General features: G+C 43.0%; 1 protein-coding gene across 1 annotated transcript in view; it reads left to right on the top strand.

Moving 5' to 3' along the window:
- The window catches only part of GLY2 (Metallo-hydrolase/oxidoreductase superfamily protein), a 59,706-nt gene extending 51,792 nt beyond the window's left edge, over positions 1-7,914 (top strand). Inside the window, exons 4-7 of the mRNA XM_086820324.1 lie at positions 6,766-6,844; positions 6,978-7,091; positions 7,304-7,480; positions 7,590-7,914. Of these exons, the coding sequence (XP_086676450.1) occupies positions 6,766-6,844; positions 6,978-7,091; positions 7,304-7,480; positions 7,590-7,664 (445 nt within the window). The 3' untranslated portion in view covers positions 7,665-7,914. The remainder of the gene's footprint in view (positions 1-6,765; positions 6,845-6,977; positions 7,092-7,303; positions 7,481-7,589) is intronic.
- Positions 7,915-22,006: the final 14,092 nt, after the last annotated feature.

Raw genomic sequence — 22,006 nt, 5'->3', positions numbered from 1 at the left:
AGAGCTGAAGGAAAATCAGCTCTACATAAATGCAAAAAAGAGTGAATTCTTCCTCCCAGAGATTCACTATCTTGGTCACATTGTATCAAAGGATGGTGTGCGCATGGATCCCGCAAAGATACAAGCCATGCAAGAATGGCCAGAGCTGAAATCAGTCCATGAAGTGAGGAGCTTCCTTGGTTTATGTGCTTACTACAGGAGATTCGTCAAGCATTTTGCTTTCATTGCCGCTCCGTTACATGAGTTAACGAAGAAGAAAGCAATCTTTAAATGGACACAAGAAGAGAGAGATGCCTTTCAAAAGTTGAAGAGTGCAATCATCTCGGGACCGGTACTCATTATTCCGGATTTGCACAAACCTTTTGTGGTGGAATGTGATGCATGTGGGGACTGCATAGGGGCTGTTTTGAACCAAGAAGGACATGCCATTGCCTATGAGAGCAGACGCTTGCAACATGCAGAGCTTCACTTACAGGTTTATGAGAAGGAGTTGTTGGCTGTAATTCATGCCCTTACTATTTGGAAACACTATCTTTTAGGGGCTGATTTTATGGTCAAAACTGATCATCAAAGTTTGAGATACTTTTTGACTCAAAGTAAGCTCTCAGGGAAGCATATGAGATGGGCAAATTTCCTCTCAATGTTTCATTTTCAGATTTTACACACTCCAGGGAAAAAGAATGTGGTGGCAGATGCCTTATCTAGACGACCACAGGTTCATGCTATTACAGTTGCATACCATGAGGACTTATCGGATATGCGTAATACTTATCATCTGGATGAGGATTTTGCACATGTATGGGTTGATTTACAAGAGGGTATTGCTGTCCCATCGTATGTCATAAGAGATGGATATCTCATGATGCAAAATCGTATGTGTGTGGTAAAGAACCTTCGCCATAAGGTTATGGATGAGTGCCATGCTCCTCCATATGCAGGTCATAGAGGCATTTTGGCCACAGCTTAAGCTTTGGGGAGAGGTGTTTCTTTTGGCCAGATATTCGCAAGGATATTGAAGCATATGTACGTGAATGTATGGTATGTCAAAAGGTCAAGTTTGACCGACATAAAGCACCTGGATTGCTTCAGCCTTTGCCTATACCAAATGAACCATGGGAAAGCATTGCTATGGATTTCATTATGGATTTGCCAAGGACGCCACAGGGAAATGATGCTATTTGGACCATCATTGACAGGTTTAGCAAGCAGGCACATTTCATTCCCGTGCGCAAGACAATAAAGCCAGATCATATGGCTAGGATGTTTTTGGCACAGATATTCAAACACCATGGCATGCCTAAATCTATTGTGGGGGATAGAGATCCTAGAACCACAAGCTTATTTTGGCGCGCATTGTTTGACAATATGGGTACAAAGCTGAACTTCTCATCAGCTTACCATCCACAGACAGATGGGCAAAGTGAAATAGCAAATTCAGCCGTCCTCGACTTGCTGAAATCTTATGTATCCGACCGCAAATCGGATTGGGAGAAGTATTTACCACTTGTGGAGTTTGCCTAAAATCAGCCTGGGGCAGGGCATATCGGACAGTGCTCCAAAAGATAGCCTACCTCCAGCTGCATTCAAGGCATAAATATTAAGGAAGCCAACACTATCCTCTCCAATCAGAATGGTAACCCACTGAGCACATCCTAGAACTATGACTCCTGACCCTGTAGGCTGTCACAGATGGCAGAAGCTGCTCACTAACAGAGAGACACACTCCTCCCTGCATCCCTGAAGGACCGAATGATGGAGATCAGAAGGTATGACTCCTACATGGTAGAATCTTCCCGCAGTGGTGAGTACGCCCCTCGGTAAGATGGTGCTCCTGGAGGAAAATAATGTCGATAGATCCCCCCACCATAGCTCGATGCAGCTTTGCTCTAAGGACACCTCGTCTTTGAAAGCACTGAGCCCCCCCTAAGCCTTGAATGTTCCATGAGACAATCCTCATATCAATCTCTGTGTGACGCAGAACTACTGGAACTGCCCTCCACTCGAAGAGTCTTGGGCGTGGGCTTCGTGGGCTTAGACGGGGAATAGTCACAATCTGTCCTAGTGTGGAGTCGCGCCAAGTGGGCGTGGATCTTGCCCTCCATGTACTGCCACTCTGCCCCAGGACAGGAGTATGCATACTCCGTGTTCCATCGATCACAATGGAGATATCTGTAAGAAGGGGGGAGGGGTACTGCGAGAGAGGTATGCATGAACACAAACAGCAGCACCTCCAAGTTGGAGGTCACCATCTCCCCTCCCTGGTCTGTGTGGGCTGATCCACCAAGCTCCATCCTGGCCAAAGGCCATAGATGAGTAAGAACGCCGGTGATGCGGAGATCTTGCAGATGATGCGATAGCTCAACTGCTTGATCCTGAATGGTAGTGGCCACCAACTCTTGATCCCACTTTGTCTTGGGAGTTGCGCTCTAAGGGGAAAGAGAAGATCATCACGCCATTCTCTGGCATAGAGGGTCCGGAGTGGTGGAAGACCACACATACCTGAATAGGGGAAAGTGAAGATCATCACGCCATTCTCTGGGCATAGAGGGTCCGGAGTGGTGGAAGACCACACATACCCGAATAGGGGCTACGGTCTCCTCGAACCTGGCTGTCCCTTCCGTCGGAAGACATCGGAAGAAACTATAATCCACATGTTACCCCAAGATCCTGGGGGGGCCGCCTAGAGACGCAGGTGGGAGAGCCCTCATCGGTGAGGCCGCAATGGCCTTCTCCACCGGCTCTAAGAAACGATGAATCAGGCGACGAACATTACTTGTCGGCTGTCTCCTCTCCGGATCAGGGGTTGCAGGGGGGCAATGGGAATGGTTTGGAGAGGGGGGGGGGATGGTGGGCACGGAGGAAGAAGAAGGGGCAAATGGAGCGACTGCGGTAGTGTTGGAGGCGAGGGTGGGAGAGGGGGGAGACGACGAGCGGGAGCGGGAAGGCGTAGAGGCTGGAGAGGCTAGAGAGAGGTATCCATCAGAGAGGGATACTGTTGGAAGAAGCTCGATGAAGAGAGGGTGGGGTCAACCTGCCCCACTGGGCACTGAGGACCAGAGGAGAAGTTGCGACGAGGAATCAGCCACCACATCAGCGGGAAGGAGGAGGGGGAACCACCGGGGGTGGTCGCCTAGTCTAACGCCGAGGACAAGCTCTGGCCAGATGACCCATCTGTCTGCAAATAAAGCATTGACCTGGAAGGCCGGAATACTCCACTCGTTGCATAATGGGGTTGCCTCGAAGATTGGGAATAGATATCATGTGAGGCACAGAATCCGGCGAAGCAACGCAGATGCGAAGAGGTGGAATCCCAGCTGTTCGTGCGAGGGCCGAGGCAGCCGGGGGGGGGGGGGGATTCCATCACTCTCCCGATGGCACCACCAATCACCGGGAGAAGAGGAAGGTATTCCTGCCTGAGGTCTGGAAAGCAGACTATCACGGGAAAGCCTGAAACTCCAACTAATGGGTCGGATACCGGGTCGAAGCCGTGCTGCCACCGTGAAAAAAAGGCCTGGGCGGTACGCAATGCAACGGGGCTCAGTTGCATGACAAGATTAGACGCTGCTGGTGAATCGAACTAAACCTGGTAGTAGCCACGCTCCAATGTATGAATATTTGTGATCTTTGCAGGTGAAAAGAAGGCCTGGGCCGTACGCAGTGCAACGGGGCTCAGCTGTTGCATGACAAGATCAGAAGTTGCTGCTAAATAAAACTCAACCTGGTAGTAGCCACGCCCCAATGTATGAATATTTGCGATCTTTGCAGGTGCACCTAAGATGCTAGCCTGAAGGAGATGTCTGAGTTGGCCACATGTGGGGCGGCTACCAACAATCTTGTATACCAGAGTGGAGGCCTCTAGGGATGCAATAGTCGTTAGCGAGAAGCTGCAGGTCCGCTTCAGAAAACGAAAGGCAGGTAACGGCGGCCTCGGTCGGGGGAGAGGGAGCGGCTGCCATGGAGTCCTCTTGGGGCGAAGACCAGAAGAGGCCGAAACTTGCCAATAATAGAAACAAGCCCTCAAGTTGAAAATGTTGCCGACGACCAAGGAAGAAGGAAGAAGGGGGGCAACAAGACTGCTGCACTAACAGAGGGAAGGGGAGGGGGGTGAAGGCGACGCGAGCGACCGAAGGGGGGAGGGGGGGGAGGGGGGAGGGTAGGGCTGGTGGGTAGGAGCAGAGCGAGGAGCACAGGCGTGAGAGGGGGTCGGGGCACTGTCGAAAACAAGGAAGGGGCGAATGCGGGGGCCGGTAGCAGGCAGGGCGTGAATAGGAGCAGGAGGGGGGGCGGCACGAGAAGCAGGGGGGCGAAGGGAGGCGCAGGCGGACATGAAAGAGGAGCGGGGCGGGGACTAGCAGGGCGGCGACGAGGGGGGAACTCAGGTAGCACGACAGCAGGGGGGGAGCGCAGCTCACTCGCTTTCCTTTGCTTTGCCTATGCATGAGCTTTTATGCATAGGCTTCTTGCAAAGTCTCTTGAGGACTCATTCTTCTTAGTTTCACACCATTCATTTTTCCACTTTTGTTTGTTAAAAAGAAACATGTATAGACTAAAGAGATTTAAACAACATCAAAGTCAAACATTGATACTCTTATGTAAAAAATCGATGTTTTGTTGGATGCTTTACGTGAGCATCGTTTTTTACTAAAGTAGAACTTAAAAGTGAATACAACCAAATTTATACTAAGACAAAGATGTATCCAAGATAGCTTTTCATACTCGTTTTCGTCATTATGAGTAGCTTGTAATGCCGTTTGGGCTTCGTAATGCTCTGACCACATTTATGATGCTTATGAATGATGTTTTTGGACCGTTTATAGGGAAATTTGTGGTTGATTTTATTGATGAAATCTTGGTCTGCAATGGTATTGTAGAAGAGCATAACTTGTTTCCAATGTTTGGTGTCTTATGTGAGAATGTGTTATTTGACAGTAGAGATAAGACTTTGTTATGTCAAGAGGAAGTTATATATTTTGGGCACATAATCTCTGTGCAAGGAGTAAAAATAGATTCAAAGGAAACTGCTATAATATTGGTTTGACCAGTCCCACAGGCTTTTATGAGAATTTTATTCTCATGTACTTTGAGATTATTGTGACGTTCACTTGGTTATTGCAAATCGCGGTTGTCTATGTTTAGACAGACACAAACAACAAGAAAGCTTTGAAAAATTGAAACATGCATTAGCAATTGCGGTAGTGTTGAAGATCATGGATCCAAAATTACCTTTTGTGGTTGAAGCTGATGCGAGTGGTATCAGGACAGGTGTTATGTTGAGCTAGAAAGTTCAACTGGTTGCTTTTGAAAGCAAAAAGATGAGTAACTCACAACGTAGGTAACCTACCTATACGAGATTGAGTTGTATGTGTTAATTTATGCACTCAAGGTTTGGAGGCATATCTGTATGAAGCTGAGTTTAAATTGTACAATGACCATGTATTTTTGCAACCAACCAGAGAGACTGCCAATAAGATGGACTGAATTAATTCAGGGGTTTCATATGGTATTGACGTGGCAAAGAGAATGTTGTTACGAATGCATTATCGTGGATAACGTATTAAATTAGCTTTGTATAATAATGAATGGAACATTTGATGAGCTATGTGAAGCTCAAAAGATGGATGCATATATAGAGTCTTTGTGGATTCTATCATCCAAAAATCATAAATTTACCATTGAGGATGTATGCCTCAAGAGGAATGGTAAGATTTGCGCTTCCGACTAAGATGATTCGAGAGTATGTGTGATATGTGGTTGTCACGGCAGTCCATGTAGTATTAGACACTAACAGGGTCAAAAAGACCATGGAGCTCATTAAACGTAGTGGCCACACGTTGAAAAACTATGTGCATCACTATGTGACACTTTGTTTTCAGTGTTAAATTTCAAAATTCGAGTGTGTTAAATCACGGAGATTGTTGAATCCGTTGCATACTCCGGAAAGGAAATGACAGAGGATGCCCATGGATTTTATAATGGGATTGCTGAGGACCCAAGGAGGTCATAATGATGTCTTGGTAATAGGCCGTCGTTCAGCTAAAATGGCACACTTTGTTCCTTATATGAAAAAGGTGGAAGCACTGCAAGTGGCTGAATTGTTTATTTTTCATGTGTTTCGATTACATGGCTTGCCAAGACCCACAATTTACATATAGTTTTTGACATCATGTTTTTAGTAATCTTAGAATGAAACTCTGCATGAGATCATCCTGAGACTGAGATAGTCAACGAGGTCTGGGAGGATATGTTGAGACTTGAGAGCTTATATGGGTGAGTGACATTGCCTTGGAGTTTGCGTATAGTTCATGCAAGTATAATTAAATTACTTTTAAAAAACCTGAGTGCCGATGAATTTATATCAGTTTCAATCAATAATGGATAGTGCTATGGATCAAGCCATTCACTTTGCTAACGCTAAAAGGACCAAACACTCTTTGAAGAAAGAGGGGAAGAAAGTGCTTTTACTCATCTTACTGAAATTAAAGGTGGAAAATCCATCAAGTTGTCACCCAAATATTGTGGGCCTTGTTAAAATGAGTTGGACATGTGGTTTATAAGTTGGACTTATCACATGACTATTAAATCCACCTGATGTTAGTTGTCTGAATCAATATCGTTACAATGCGGGTGGTACCAGGAAGAGGCTGATAATTAACTTGGCTTTTCCAGGAACACAAATTTATAAAACTTCTTAATTAGCTGTTCTGTACAAAGCATATCAAGTGGCTCTAAAACTCAATTTATCATTGTGTTTTTTATGGTTCTCAGTCACACGAAGGGTCACATCTGCTACAATGTAATTGATGTCCGTGGAGATGATCCAGCTGTGTTTACTGGGGATACCTTGGTGAGATGGGATGGCAACTGTTGATTTAGTTTTTTTGAAAGCTAATCATGCATGCTGTACTCCTAAATTTGAAGGTAGAGGCCACAGCTAGAGAGCCATGACACTTGGCTTCTGCGTCTTTTTTTTTGTGCAGTTTATTGGAGGTTGTGGAAGGTTCTTTGAAGGGACAGCTGAGCAGATGCAGTACTCTCTTTGTGAGAAGTTGGCTGTGTTGCCTCCAAGCACTCGAGTTTTCTGTGGACATGAGGTGCACTAACAAGATGCTTCTCTATGTTTGGTTTTCTCAGATGCTATTTATCAGCTTTCAATATAATCTATCTTCATACATGAAAATGCTGTGTATTGTATAGATCCTCCTAGCACCCATTCTGATGTGTGTAAACAATGTCCAGAAGGGCTGGATGCATGTAATATGTCTGATGGTAACTGCCCTTTGTATCCTGGTTTTGATTTGGGCAGTATACTGTAAAAAATCTATGCTTTGCTTTGGAGGTTGAACCAGAGAACCTTGCAATTAAAAGAAAGCTAGCTTGGTCAGAGCAGCAACGGATGGAGAACAAGCCCACGGTGCCATCCACTATTGGTGAAGAATTGGAGATTAACCCATTCATGCGTGCTCAAGAGAAGTCGATTCAGGTATACCTTGTGAGGGCATGTTTTTGTCATAGATAGAACCACAGTCAGGCTGGTTTGTACTTTTGTTAAGAGTGCAAGGCTGCTGCTGATTATGTGTGCTGGGTAACAGGATGCTACTGGCTTCACCAATCCCATTGAGGTAATGGGAGCCCTGAGACACTGGAAGGATGGATGGAAAGGTTAAATGCCAGGATTATATTGTTATTGTAAAGATGTAGAAAAGCTGGTTTCAATCCTTACTGGGAGGTTGGTCTCTGGGATTGTTGTATATGTAATAAAATCAGGAATGTCAGTACAACTAGGAAGATCTTTTTTTACTTGGAACTTTGAAAATTTCCTTTGTTCTGTCACACTAGCCATTGCGTGCTTGTACGCATGCACACATGCACGTGCGCATATGCGGGTGAGCTAAATCATCTAGTGTTTTGTAGCTACATTATTATTGTTTGGGTATTTTTCTGGTCATATAATCCCCCCCCCCCCCCCTTGCCGATATGATTTCCCTGTCAATTCCAGCATGCTACCTTTGTTTTACAGCCAATGCTTGAGAGTGGAAAGCTCCAAAGATCAATGACAGTACCTAAGATCAATGCTAGGCACCCAATTTGTCTTCTACCTGAGAAGATGGTCTGTAAACTCAAACGGAGTTTGTATGGGCTGAAACAAGCACCGCGGGAATGGTATCATAAGTTTGATACTTTCATGCAGTCTCAGGTCTATCAGAGGAGTCAAGTTGATCACTGCTTGTACACCAAGAAGGCAGCAGATGGAAGCCTGATTATCTTGGTTTTGTATGTTGATGACATGCTGATTGTTGCTGGCAGCAGGGATACTCATGCCTTGGATTCATTGAAACAGAATCTACACGGCAGCTTTAACATGAAGGATCTTGGTGATGCAAATCACATTCTTGGAATGTGGATACTCAGAGATAGGTCGAGGGGTTACTCTATTTATCTCAGCAGGAGTATGTATCCAAGATTTTGCAGCGTTTCAATATGGAAGGGGGGAAAGCAATCGGAGTTCCATTGCCTCCATATGTGAAACTCAGTGCAGAGGACAACCCTACTTCTGATCATGAGAAGGCTGAAATGGCCAAGATTCCGTATGCTTCAGCTGTTGGTAGTTTGATGTATGCCATGGTTGCTACATGTCCTGATATTGCCTTTGCAGTGGGAGTGGTTAGCAGGTACATGGCAAACCCTGGTGGCAAGAAGCATTGGAAAGCAGTGAAAGGTATTATGAGATACCTCAAGGGCACAAGGAATTTGTTCATCTGCTTTGGTAAGCAAAAGGCATCTGTCGTTGGCTTTACGGATGCAGACTATGCTAGACATGCGGACTGTAGGACGTCCACTTCAGGGTTTGTGTTTACCTTCACAGGGGGATCTATCTCTTGGATATCCAGGCTGGAGAAGTGTGTTGCACTGTCTACTATAAAGGCAGAGTATGTGGCTGCCACACTGAGGCATGCAAAGAGGCCTTATGGTTGTCACGTTTGGTTGCTGAGCTTGGTATCACTGAGGTTCATGTCCTCCACTATGATAGTCAGAGTGCTATCATGTTAGCACGGAACCCTGTCTTTCATGCAAAGACAAAACACATACAGGTGAAGTATCATTTCATCAGGGAAGTACTTGACAGCAAGAGCATTGAGCTAGTCAAGGTACATACTGATGATAACCCTGCAGACCTTCTCACAAAGGGTCTTTCAGCAGAGCGGTTTGCCCAATTGCCGGCAGATGTTGCCGGCAGATGATGGGAGTTGGATAGGTATAGATTTTCAGCTCTGTACATACTTAGACTTAGCTGATTCTTTCTCTCTTTCTTTAGGCACGTTGCCTTTAGGGGGGAGGAGGTTGGGAATAAAGGGCCACCGTGCCCGCCTCGTGTCCGGGCACCCTTTGGGGTTGTACCATTATTCATATACCTATCTGAAAAACCTGAGTGGTACACCATCATTGTACCCACATACTGTCTCTCTCTCTCTCTCTCTCCCCCTCTACCTGCATTGCTGCATCCATTGAAGCTCCGCACTCCGTGGTCCATGCACTTCATCAAATGTTAGAGAATTTATACCATGGTTTATGTGATGATTTGCCTCATTTTTGCATGCAAAAAATGGTCTCTTATATTACAAAGATTGAGTGTATCTTGTGCCTATAACATCATTCAAGCAAAAGGTGCTTGAAGAAATGCATTCAATGCCATTGGTGGGTCACTTGGTTCTCTTAAAGACTTATGATAACGTGAGAAAGTGCTTTCATTGGAAAGGAATTTGGAGGGATGTGTATATGATTTTGTCCCAAGATGTTTAAAATGCCAAATGGATAAGGATCCAACTCACAAGATAAGTGGTTTGCTTCATCCCTTACCTATTTCGGAGGGTAAATGCACACACATAAGCATGGATTTCATCATAGGACTTCCTCATACAAAGAGGGGATGGGATTGACAAAATTAGCCCACTTCATACCCACAAAGTGAAGTTTCGGCTTCCATGGTGGCACCACAATTCATGGAGAATGTCTGCAAGTCGCATGGAATGCCTCAAGTCATTGTGAGTGATCAAGATGCCAAGTATATGAGTTTATTTTAGAAGACATTGTTTAAATGTATTGATACGGTTACGACTCTACCGCATACCATCCCGATATTGACGAGCAAACGAAGAGGGTAAATAGTGGGTGGAGACATACTTAAGACACTATTTCCATGACATACAACATGATTTGGATGATTGGGTACACTTAGCTAAATTTGCATACAATAGCACTCACTATGTGAGCATTGCAATGTATGTCTCCTTTTGAGGCTATGTATGTTTAGAAGGTTAACATGCGAATGGTCATTTTTAAGTAGGAAGGGTTGCAAAAAGAGGAGGTGGAAGGAATTCATGCTCTCTTCTTACAAGGATACAAAGAGAATATGAAGAAGGCTCAAGAAAACATGAAGCACTATGCCGATGCACATTGGAGGTCGGTTGAGTTTTTGGGCATTATGTTTTCCTAAGAATTCCCAAATCAAGATTTTCCTCTCTCAAGCGCAACACCAACACTAAGCTTGCTCCGGTACTATGGATCATATAAGATTTTGAGGCGAGTTGGAGAAGTAGCATAGAAATTGTTGCTTCTTTCAACTACAAGAATAAATGATGTGTTTTATGTATCACATTTGAAAGGGTATATGGGTTCGAAGCTGCAAGTTTGTGAGGAGCTCCCTACCATGTATAAAGAAGGCATGATTGAATATGTACTGGGAAAGATTATGGGCAAGGACTAACCCTATGGGTGGGTGTTATGGCCTACTGCACGTCCTAAGGGAACTCCATACATTCACCAAATGGACAAGCAATAGACTACAACCGTCATAAGGTACTTACCAATGCTTTGAGCTCAAGTCCCTTAAGGCTCTTCAAGCTCGCTTTGGGAAGCTCCAACCTCCAATCTCCACCTCCACACTGTCAACATGGAGTCACATGCAAGGCAATCTCTTCCTCCCACTCTCTCACACACAAACATGAAAGAGGCACATAGTGCTCTCTCTCTCTGTCTCTCTCTCTCTCTCTCATACACAAGACAAGGGAAGAGTTCTCATAGCACAAAGAGGGATTGTGTTCTTTCATTATGAGAAATTACCTTTTATACATATAGCCCTTATTCACACTTGGGCGCCTAAAACTTACTAACCTAAAGCCTTGGCTGGCCAGTATCCCATAATGTACAATGTTTATAGTGCCATTATATAACACTTATTAATGTCCTCAAATGGAGGAGGATATTTGTTAATACATATAGTGGGATTAGCATCTCCCCTATTTGAAGTAGGTTATGTCCTCAGAACCTTTCACCGAGGTCGGAAGACTCGATTACGAAATTCATGTCTGTAGAAATTGCGGCGTGATTGAAGCTTTTTTAGGGTTCTTTAGAATGCAAATTGTGATGTTTTGAACCCAATGTCGATCATGTTCTTGCTCATCATATGGCCCTTTTTCATGTCGAAGAAAAGGCGTTTTGCATTGTATCCATCATGTGTTTCTGTTGGCTGGTCAATGAGTACTACAATTAATTTCAGGAACCTGACCGTAGCCACTATGTTTGGATCTAGTATTCTCTGCCACGAGCGAATCCAAGTGATAATTTGGTTCTTTTGACTTGCTATATCCGGAAACTTTGATGGCGAAAACTTTACCTAACTGATAAAGTTGCAACAGCTCACCGAGAGTCAACGGAGGACGTCTCGCGTAGCAAGCGCGCGTAGCAAGCGGCCGAGGTCTTCACCAGCCTCGGTTCGATTTAAATGGTGAGCTTCCGCGACTCGTTTGTTAGGGGTTGAGGCTTTATATTTCCAACAGTACTCTGGAATGATCAGGTATTCCTTACGGTATTCCTTACGCCATTTCAGTTGAATGCCGAAATCCTCCAAGTGGGGGTTGTCTCCATCTATTTTTCGATTGCATAAAAACCACCCCGTGTGTGCACTGGATGCTGGCATCGCCATCTGCGAAAATAGTAATTAATCATAAAAGTAACTACCTTGATCTCTAGCAGAGCTACAAGGTGTAGGCTTGCTATCTTTGTATGCTTTGCCACATTGTCCCCACAATGTACCTTCTCCTCGACTTGGAACATTAACTTGGGCTTTAGTAGAGGATTCCCATCTTTGATCATGCTCTCATATTCTGCAATTGAAACTGTATGAAAAACATTATGATTAGTGATAGGCAATACATCATCATTGGGATTGGGAGCATATACCTCATCAAGTGGACGTTGAGGTTGATGCCGGCAACTCCTTGCGGTCTAGAGGGTTAGTGGGAAGATCCACAAAGGGTAAAGAGAAGCATGAAAATATGCAATCAGCCTCAGTTTTGTTAGAAGGAGTGACACTTGGATAAGGATTTAAGAGCTTACTCAAGAGGGATGTTGGATGGAAAAACAAGATAAGTGATAGATTGGGATGATCCTGGGGCTTCTTCTAGTGTTTGTCCTGAACTGGGTGGTGGGTGTGGAGGTTTAACCGTTCTAATAAACTTATGGAGTTTTGTGATTTCATCTGTGGCTATATTTGAATATTCAATGTGAGCTAGATCAAAATCATAAAGAACACTCGTTAACATGGCCTCCAAATGTCTATGGATGTTTCTATAAAGTTTTATGATACCTAAAGGATGATACATTGTGGATTCAAAAAGGTTTAAGTGCTGATGTGTATCATAAACTTCCACCCACCCTCCTTGGCTTATTATCTATTGATAGCTGTGGGCTATAACCTCATAGTTGGTCGGTGTGGATGGCATTGCATCTGGCATGAATAGGTTGAGTTTATCAACACTGTCATCCAAGATAGCCGATTGTTGTAACACCCGATACCAACTACGTAGGTTTAGCACGATAGGATGTAATTGAAAAAAGAAGATATTAGATAAGTTAGTTAACACTATATCTCCCCTTAGGATTCCCATGATGATTTTGGGGTCCGCATATCCCTCTTCGTGTTTTGATGTATTAGGGTAACATCTCCTAAACTGAGGTCTTTTGTTAATTTAATTTCATATTGAAGTAAAGAGAGGGTCAGTGTAGACAAAAACAGAGTTAGTGCCTGAGGAGTCACCCGAAAGGATCCTATCTCCGAAAAAGTCTCGATGAGTCGCCGTAACTCGTCAGTTTGGTCTTGCCGACTGAGGACGTTCTTGGAGAGCGAGTGTTTGTTCCAAATCCTGGATTCTTTAATCATTTTCGTTGAGGAGGGAGGAGATTGATGCTTCTCGTACATCCCAAGCAGTGCCAGTTCTGTGTATCTTCTCTCGGCCTTTTCTTTTGCAATGCTGTTGGCACTGGCTTAGGTTTGAGCCTCTTCTAATTGCATGAGTCATTCTTGTGCCAATGTTGTTCTTGTGCCAATGTTTGTCTTGTGTTGAGTTGTTTGTGGACATGCTCAAGGACCTGTTGGTGGCTCATTAGCATCTAATCCATTTGCGTTGATTTGGCATTAACGGGTCATTGAGATCCCTGATCTTTTTTGCATGTGCCTTGTTTAGCCACTAGGTCTCTAGGTCTCTAGTTTTGCTTGCTGCTTACATGGGCTAATGTGGCTTCTTTTCTCGCCTCTCTTACATCCTCTTTTGGTAAGGCTGCTTCTCTTCTTGTGGTGCACCTCTTTCAGTTGAGGTTGGCACATCTGAGATCACTGGATTGTTTAAAGGGGATAGGCTCTTGAATACCAAGGTGGTTGGGCTTGAAGGGGGTGTTGGGAGTACGGAATCTGGTACCTGTGTATCTGATGGTGGTGACTTCTCTGTTATGCTTTCAATCCCCAAACCTGGATCCTAGGTGGTGGTTACCTATGATTGCTTTTTTGCCAGGGCTGCTTGAAAAGACGCAATATCTTTCGTGATCTCTTCCTCCAGCTGCTTGGTTTCCACGTCCACCTAGATGCTGCCTCTCATCTTCTTTGACCTTTTCTTCTTACATTCCTTTCCTTTGGTCAGTTTCCACGTCCACCTAGATGCTGCCTCTCATCTTCTTTGACCTTTTCTTCTTACATTCCTTTCCTTTGGTCAGTTCCTTCATAAGCTCTTTTTTATCCTTGAGTATAGCTTGACCTTGCTATAGGTTCTTTGTGAGTTGGCTTGGAATCTCTAGGTCTCCTTGTTGCGGTTGGGCATGCAGCACTTTCTATTCGTGAGGTCCCTGGGGTATTGGTATGTGGCTTGCATGGCTAAGTATTTTGGTTAAGAGGTAATGGTGCACACCTTGGATTTGTGGAAAAAAAGTGTTAGTATACACTCAATGCCTGCCTCTCAACATGTATCTCACTTTGATGTATAATGCACATTTTTGTTAGGCCCCCATTGTGATGAGGAGTAGCCATGGTGCATATGTCTTTAGTGGCAACTCGAACTTAAACGCCGATGGGGTCATTATTGTGACAATTGATGATTAGGATGTGGTCAGGGGTATGAGCATTAGCTGTGGCTCGAGGAATATTCCCTTGGATACGAGGTCCATCATTAGTGGGGCGGTGGTTTGGGGCCCGCGTTCTTGATACACGGGTGGTGACCGTGTCTATGGAGTGTAACTGTCCCGTTGTATATACATCTACCACACCGCCTACAGTACTATATATGGACATGGTTGCCATGAGCTAAGGCATCCAATACTTGTGAGTATCCACCCCCTTCTACACTTCGTATATCCTCCATCTAGAGTCTTTCTAGATCGCCATCTAAGCTCTACTTGATAGCGTGCGGGTGGACACGTGCGGGTGGACAGCACCATCACTTGTACCTCTTTGGTATAATCAAAATTTTTGAATTCTCTCCATTGTGTATCTATTGCATTATCTATTGTGCTTTGTCTTTCTATCTCTTTCCACTATGCCATATTCTTATACAAAGGTAATGCTCCATCTCTTTGTGGGTGGATAAACCAAGCCCAATCCTCTTCCTTCTCTTCATGGTCCTTGGCTATTCTGTGTAGAGGTGTTTTGTTGTATTTGTTCACTGGCTTTACCTGCATGAGCATGGATATAGCTCGAGATGCTCTTTCGTCAACTTCTTCCTTGATGTTCTCATACTCAGCTCCATTAGAATTGTATGCAACCTTCTTTGACATATTTTCCACTGGCATCTTGTCAATGTGAAGTGAATGTGATGAAACGGAAGATGGCTCGCGACAGGCTCTTTTGTCAACTTCTTCCTTGATGTTCTCATACTCGGCTCCATTAGAATTGTATGCAACCTTCTTTAACATATTTTCCACTGTCATCTTGTCAAATCTATTTACACTAAAAAGTGCCATTTGGTCTTAATTCTACATGCCATGCTTGGGGATATTTTTATCTAATCCATTGCTTTCATTACTATTAAAATTTTTAGGCAATGAATTTTGGTAGGTTACATGACCAAATTTTGACTCCAAAAAGTTATTTTCTAACATTTTCATCGTCTAGGCTTTACTTTGTCTTACACCCATAACTAACTTATTTCTTAAAAATATCACTCGTATAGAATCCAAATTGAGTTCTATTTTCATATATGGGTTCCTATGATTAATTAGAATTTTTCTACAAAGATAGATTTTCAAGACATAACTTTCTCTCTCTAGATTTTGACTGAGCAAATAAAGAGATTCGGTCACACTAATTTAGGGTCATTAAGGAGGGATCTTACCAACTAGACACTTCACGATACTATACATAAATGACCTTTTCAAGAACAAATGTGGATGAAAAAAGCAAGGGACCACTAGCTTAGATAAAAATAGATGTTAGAATATCAATAATTCCCAAGTGTTGAAAAGCCTAATCTAGAAACTTACGAAACATAAACTAAAATAATCATGGTGGTTAATGGCTTGTATATATTCTCTAGATGCGAAATAAAATACATAGTGGATTATTTATTATCGAGAATCAAAACACCAGCCATGTGCCTCTTTGGGGGGGTAGGTAGAAATGCGGCGACAATTCAGGCAGGAGTACTTTCTTAATGTTTATCAAAGTCAGCATGTGTGTGCTAGTGCACAAGGTAAGCTTAGTTTTTTTGGAAGAAAAACACAAATCTCCTCTAGTTTCTTCGCCACTCATACATGCTCCTATATAATCACCCAATGGGTAAGCACAAGCCTAGGCCCACCTCTTCAACCCTCAAAATTAAGAAAATCCCACCTTAGCAAACTGTAACTTTGCAATTTGCACAATCACAAGGACGACGATCGCCCATTGTCTGGTGACTGCAGAATCGTAAAACAAGAAAGAAAACATAATCATAGAAATTAACCATTTTTTTATTACCATTCAAGGTGCCAATGGCCCTCTTTGAGAGAAAATTTATCTCAACTCTCATTTTGTGATTTTTTAGTCTATGCAATCGCGCCCATGATTAACACATCATTAATCACCGATGACACGTCACCAATTACGATTGTAGATCATGCTATTCTTGACATGTCATCAATCACATCGTGATTAACATGTCATTAGTCACACATCTACAAAATCGTGCCAAACTTGTGGTGTGATATGGCAATCACATCGTGATTAACATGTCATTAGTCACACATCTGCAAAATCGTGCCAAACTTGTGGTGTGATATGGCAGCGGTTGCTTGACCTCCATAAAACCATTAAAGTCATGGGCCATAACATCTTCCCATGCTAGGCCATGAAAACTCAACCATCAAATCAAGTGTCACACTGTGATTTTGCAGTCTGTAAAGTCACGGCTAGAAATGCCATGTCACCAAGAATCACAAAAGTAATGCCCTTATCAAAACATCAATTAATAACTCCCAAGTATTAAGAAGTGTCTAGGAGCCTGTTCCAAGATTAATCTCCACAAAAACTCTCACCCATGATTCTACAGCTTACGAAATCACAATCGTGGATTGACTCATCATCATCAATCACAGTGCCACATCGTCCTTGCACAATCATGTTATTACACACTATGATTGCATAATCATGGGTGACGCCATCATCATACACAAATAAATTTTTTAAATCCTTGATTCTTCCCTAGTGTTCTATTGCACACAAAAGTGTTATCCGTAGGGCGTTTTAATCTGCGATTCTACAGTCTGTAGAATCATAGTGTGAGTATTCTAGAGAAGCTATAAAACACCCTCTAAGGCCCTCAACCACCCCTGTACTAATACCCATATCAAAAAGAAGAAGAAGAAAAAAATCACTAAAATAGGGAAGAAGGTGCTCTTCCATTTGACTGATTAATTTTCTATTTTTCAGTATCATGAGGACAGGTAAAGAAGTAAACCCGACCCCTTATATAAAGACCGAGGTCACCACTGGCTCGAGAGAAGAAGATAGAACCCCAAAGAAGAAGACCAAGGGCAAAGTCACCAAGCTGGTCCACCAAAAGGCTAGCTATCTAGGGCCACTGATGGGGTGGACAAATTCCATGGGACCATCCTCAATCACACAAAGACAATGGACAACAAGAAGGTTTATTCTCAATATCATCATCCACGCTACATGGACTTGGTCAATGATGCTAAGATGAAAGAGAAGTTTGTCTAGATAGGGTAGGGAGTCGATGAAGCAGTCAAGTGCAAGGTGAACACTAAGTTGTGCACATAGTTTTTGGCTTCCTATACCAACATGGCACAAAAAGGGGTACATTCACCTAATGGATCAAAGAATTCAATTCTAATCTCACAAAAATCTAATCAAAGAAGCCCTCCACTTGCCAGGTAAAACAAAGCCAACACCGTTCTCAAGAAGTTGGATTTATCTAAGATCTGCTCAACTAAAAAGGTGAACAATAATGGCACGTAATTCTCTTCTCTCTAGGATCCCAAGCTAGTGGAGAAAGCCTGCTAGTTGGCATCCATGATTATCCAGGTAAATCTTATTAGACAAGTATAATAGGATGGACATACATAAGTTATACATGCTACAAAAGGAAGAAAAGGACATTGGGCTAGCGTGCTGCATAGAGATTTCATCCACTATCTTAGTAAGCATAGTGACAAGGTGGTGAACCTATATATTCTGACTCTCGTACTTAGACATGTAGTAGGAATTCCTTTACTAGTGGAAAGACACTCACAAGAGCTTGAAGAGTTTCCCATGGACACAATAGCTTTGTAGAGGGAAATAGAGAAGCACTCAATAGTTTTAGCAGAGACTAAAGACTTGATGGCCAAGTTAGGACTAAGATACCCCCCCATCGACAGAACAAGTAAAAAATCCAAGAGTGAAGACAACCCAAGGAGACCTCTAATAACTATTCCTCTAATAACATCAGCACACCAACTCATACTGAAGAGCAAGAGTGTGTAGGACATGAGGTACCAGAAAGACTGCCACTTACTATGCTACATCATGAATCTCCAAAAGAACCCACCACAATTGATCTACTTGAAGTTTCATAGCTACTCACCCAAGCACAGTGCCAACGGTGGAACTAGAGATCTTAAGCACAATCTCCCAAGCCCCACTCAAGGACTCACAAGTGAACCTTTTAAACTAGCTAGATTGATTTCCAGCTGTATCACAAATCTCCAAAAGAACCCACCATAATCAATCTACCTAAAGTTGTAGTTGCTCACCCAAGGATAATGTCGATGGTGGAACTAGAGATCTAAAGCATAGTCCTGAGCCCTATCAATAAAACCCCACCAATGCCCCAAGCACAAGGCCCAATAGCTAACTCAGGGACTCACAAGTGAACCTTTTGAACTAGCTAGATTGATTGCTAGAGTCCACAACATCAGAGAAGCTAGATTCTCTACTTCTAAGAAGAAGCATGAAAGCCAAGAGAGTATTCAAGTAAGCTCTAAAGATAAGGTGGAGTTAGCAGTGAAGCAACTAAGGTAGGAGGGAGAGGAAGATGTCAACATGCATGGTAGCTATGCATGAGTTGGAAAAGGGGATTCTCCACTACCTCCACCCAAAGTACAATAGGGTAGAAGAGTACCTACAACAACAGAGACAAGAAAGATTATGAAAAGGAAGCTTATGTCTCCGACTTGAGCATTCTATCGGCCCAGATGATGGAAAGGAACTATCATATACAAGGCACTGCCAAAACAGGATCCTCAAAAGAAATACTTGTAGCCTAGAGAGGGAGAACGAAAAAGCCAAGGCATAGGTGGACTAGGCCAACAAGGAATCAACGGATATAAGAATAAGGACTTGGAGGACACCAAATAAAAACTCAACATAAAGATCCAAGCCCTCCTCCAGTAGTTGGAAAACCAAAAGAAAAAACTTATGCAAGAAAGGGATCATTAGACAACTAAAAATCAAAGTTAAAGGCATCAAAGAGAAACATGTGGTAGAGATAATTGATATGAAATCCAAAGCAAGAATGGCCCTACTTGAGGTGAAGAACAAGCTCAGTAATTGTTACAGGAGGTTGCACCACCCCTCCCCTAATGTAAAGGATAATGCTCACCTTAACTTGTCGTGGGGTACTTGTTGCCGGTGTCCAAACTCATATCTATGTAGACTCCAAGCTTTACTAGTGGTAGCTATTACCACTCTCTTGCCTCCTCCTCAAGCTATCCCCATGAGGTTTCCATGCCTCTCACAAAAGGACATTCACTCCTCTCACAAGGACATTCACTCCTCAAGCTATCCCCATGAGGTTTCCATGCCTCTCACAAGGACATTCACTCCTCTCAACTCTCACACTCAAGAGCACAAGCATGAAAGGAACATGTACCAAGAATATAGCTCTCTCCTCTCAACTCTCTCACACCATAGACAAGCAAGAAAGCAAGGAGATAAGAATAAGCTCAATTGGCACAAAGGGGGATTATGTCTTTCATTATAATAGTGTTATTTATACATCTAGCCCTTATTCACAATTGGGTGCCCAAAACTTAATTAAAGATGGACTCAATGGTTAAAAATTACATGGTTTTGTGTCATATTTAGATATTCTCATAATCACAACATTTAGAGTGCTGTTACATGATGGGCATGTATAGGGGGTCCACTCATGTGGAGATGCCATGTAGATGCCAACATATTCTTTGATGGTGAGGAAAGGCAATATCCAAGTTGGCTAGATACCAAAGTTGGCAAGGTCAACCTAGCCGGCCGCCATTAGCCTCCACTTGAATTTCTTCATAGCCTCCCCCATGACTCGATGGAATGATTACACCTCCATCACTTATATGCTTGGGAGATTATGTAAGTGACAATTTGTATCTCAAAAAGATCCACCAACTTGGTCAGCAAGTCTTGAGATAGGCGACATTAGACCATAGGGTCTCTGGTGTTGCACCATATGCCCCAGCTCTCTATCCTCTAGTCTATCACCCACTAAAGGGTACGAAGGCTTCCAATCCCATTGCATACGCTTCAACTTAGAGAGGTGTTGTTGGGTAAATGGGTGTTATTTGCATGAGGGCCAAGTGCATTAGGTGAGGTTTCAGAAGTGGATTCCCAACCAAAATGGTTTGCTCATATTCTGAGGAGATCCAAGATGGGATCTAGAGTAGAACCCGAGTGCTTGGTCTTGGGGCAAGGGATCGACTTCCACCTCTAGTTGGTCGTCCAATGGTTCGTCGAAGGGCGAGAGGGTTAATGGGAAAATTGAAAGAGTTGTCAGGAAAATCTCTCTTAGTTAGAGGTGTTTTGGGGTCCACTGTCTTTTTATTTTCATGTAGAATAGATAGATAAGAAGTCATAGGACTAAACATTGGGTAGGTGTTATCTTTTACATCATCCCTCTTATCCCCATCTCCATCATTTTTGGAAGGTGGTGGTGGCTTCTTGGTGAATAAATCATGTAAATTGTGTAGATCTTCTTCCTCAAGGAATGTGGATATTCTATGTGCACTTGTGCAAAATCATAGGTTAATCTTGTTAATGAAGTTTGTAAATGCACACACATTATATCAAAAAGGCAAAGAATCCCATATGGATTATATATTTTACTATTATGTAAGAGGAGGTGTTGGTGGTGGGTGTCCCAAGCCTCTACCCATCCGTTAGTTAGCACCCATGTTAAACTTTCTTGTAATTTAGGAAGGTGAGCTACATAAGAGTTAGGAAGAGATGATAGCATTAGATCAATAGGTTCCTCCCCTTCATGAAAGTTTCTTGTAATTTAGGAAGGGAAGCTACATAAGAGTTAGGAAGAGATGGTAGCATTAGATCAATACATTCCTCCCCTTCATGAAAGTTAGTAGACTTAATTAGCACCTTACAAAATTAAAACAGTCTCTCAAAACCTCATTTGGAGGAATGCTCTTCTCTCATGGGGGTGAATCCAGCATTACATCAGCACTTGCACCCTTAAAGGGCTCCACATGAGTTATACCAAGTCATAAAGAGCTCCATATAATAGGACTCGAGGATTCGCAAGTTTCCAAATAGACCTCATTTAGAATTGTTAGAGGACCAAGTGTGCTAGTGTACACATTATTGGTGGGTACTCTTGAAAAAGCTGAGAGCCAAAAAGAGAATGAAAGTGAATGGGAATATGAAATGGAAATGGAATCTAAATCTGAAACGAATACTAAAACATGAATGGTTCCTCTTGAAGATTCTATCATGGTATGGTTAGACCTCCCTACTACTACAGGCAATGATGTTAAGCGTAGACGCGCATTGATTAGTCCTCGAGCTAGTCATAACATCATGATAATAGAAACTTGGGTGTCATTGGGACAACCTAAACTCATCCCTACGGACAATGGTCTTACAAGAGTAGCTTATGGACAAAACAATTAAGTTCCTAGTTCTTTTAGCTATGCTACTCAAACAATCGGTGGAGATGTGGAATTTACATTCCATGCTATCCTAGATTCCCTTGAGTATGATGTCCTCCTTGGTGGAACTTGGATACGTGACTCGTTGTATTCCATATGAGTCTACGCAAATAGTCACCTTGAACACTCTTGTACACAAGCATTGCACAATTACTATTACAGGAGGACAAGACCTTGGAGGAGCTGGAACTTCCAACATATCTTACTGAAAAGATCCCTTGGATTCTGGTTGGATTGGAAATTTCAAATAAAATCACCACAGCTCAATCAAGCACAG

The sequence above is a fragment of the Cibotium barometz genome, chromosome 26, assembly GCF_041138505.1.
Source record: "Cibotium barometz isolate CiBa-2024 chromosome 26, ASM4113850v1, whole genome shotgun sequence".
In the NCBI taxonomy this organism is placed as follows: Eukaryota; Viridiplantae; Streptophyta; class Polypodiopsida; order Cyatheales; family Cibotiaceae; genus Cibotium; species Cibotium barometz.
The sequence above is the reverse complement of the archived record's forward strand: the minus strand, read 5'-3'. Positions and strand labels throughout refer to the sequence as shown.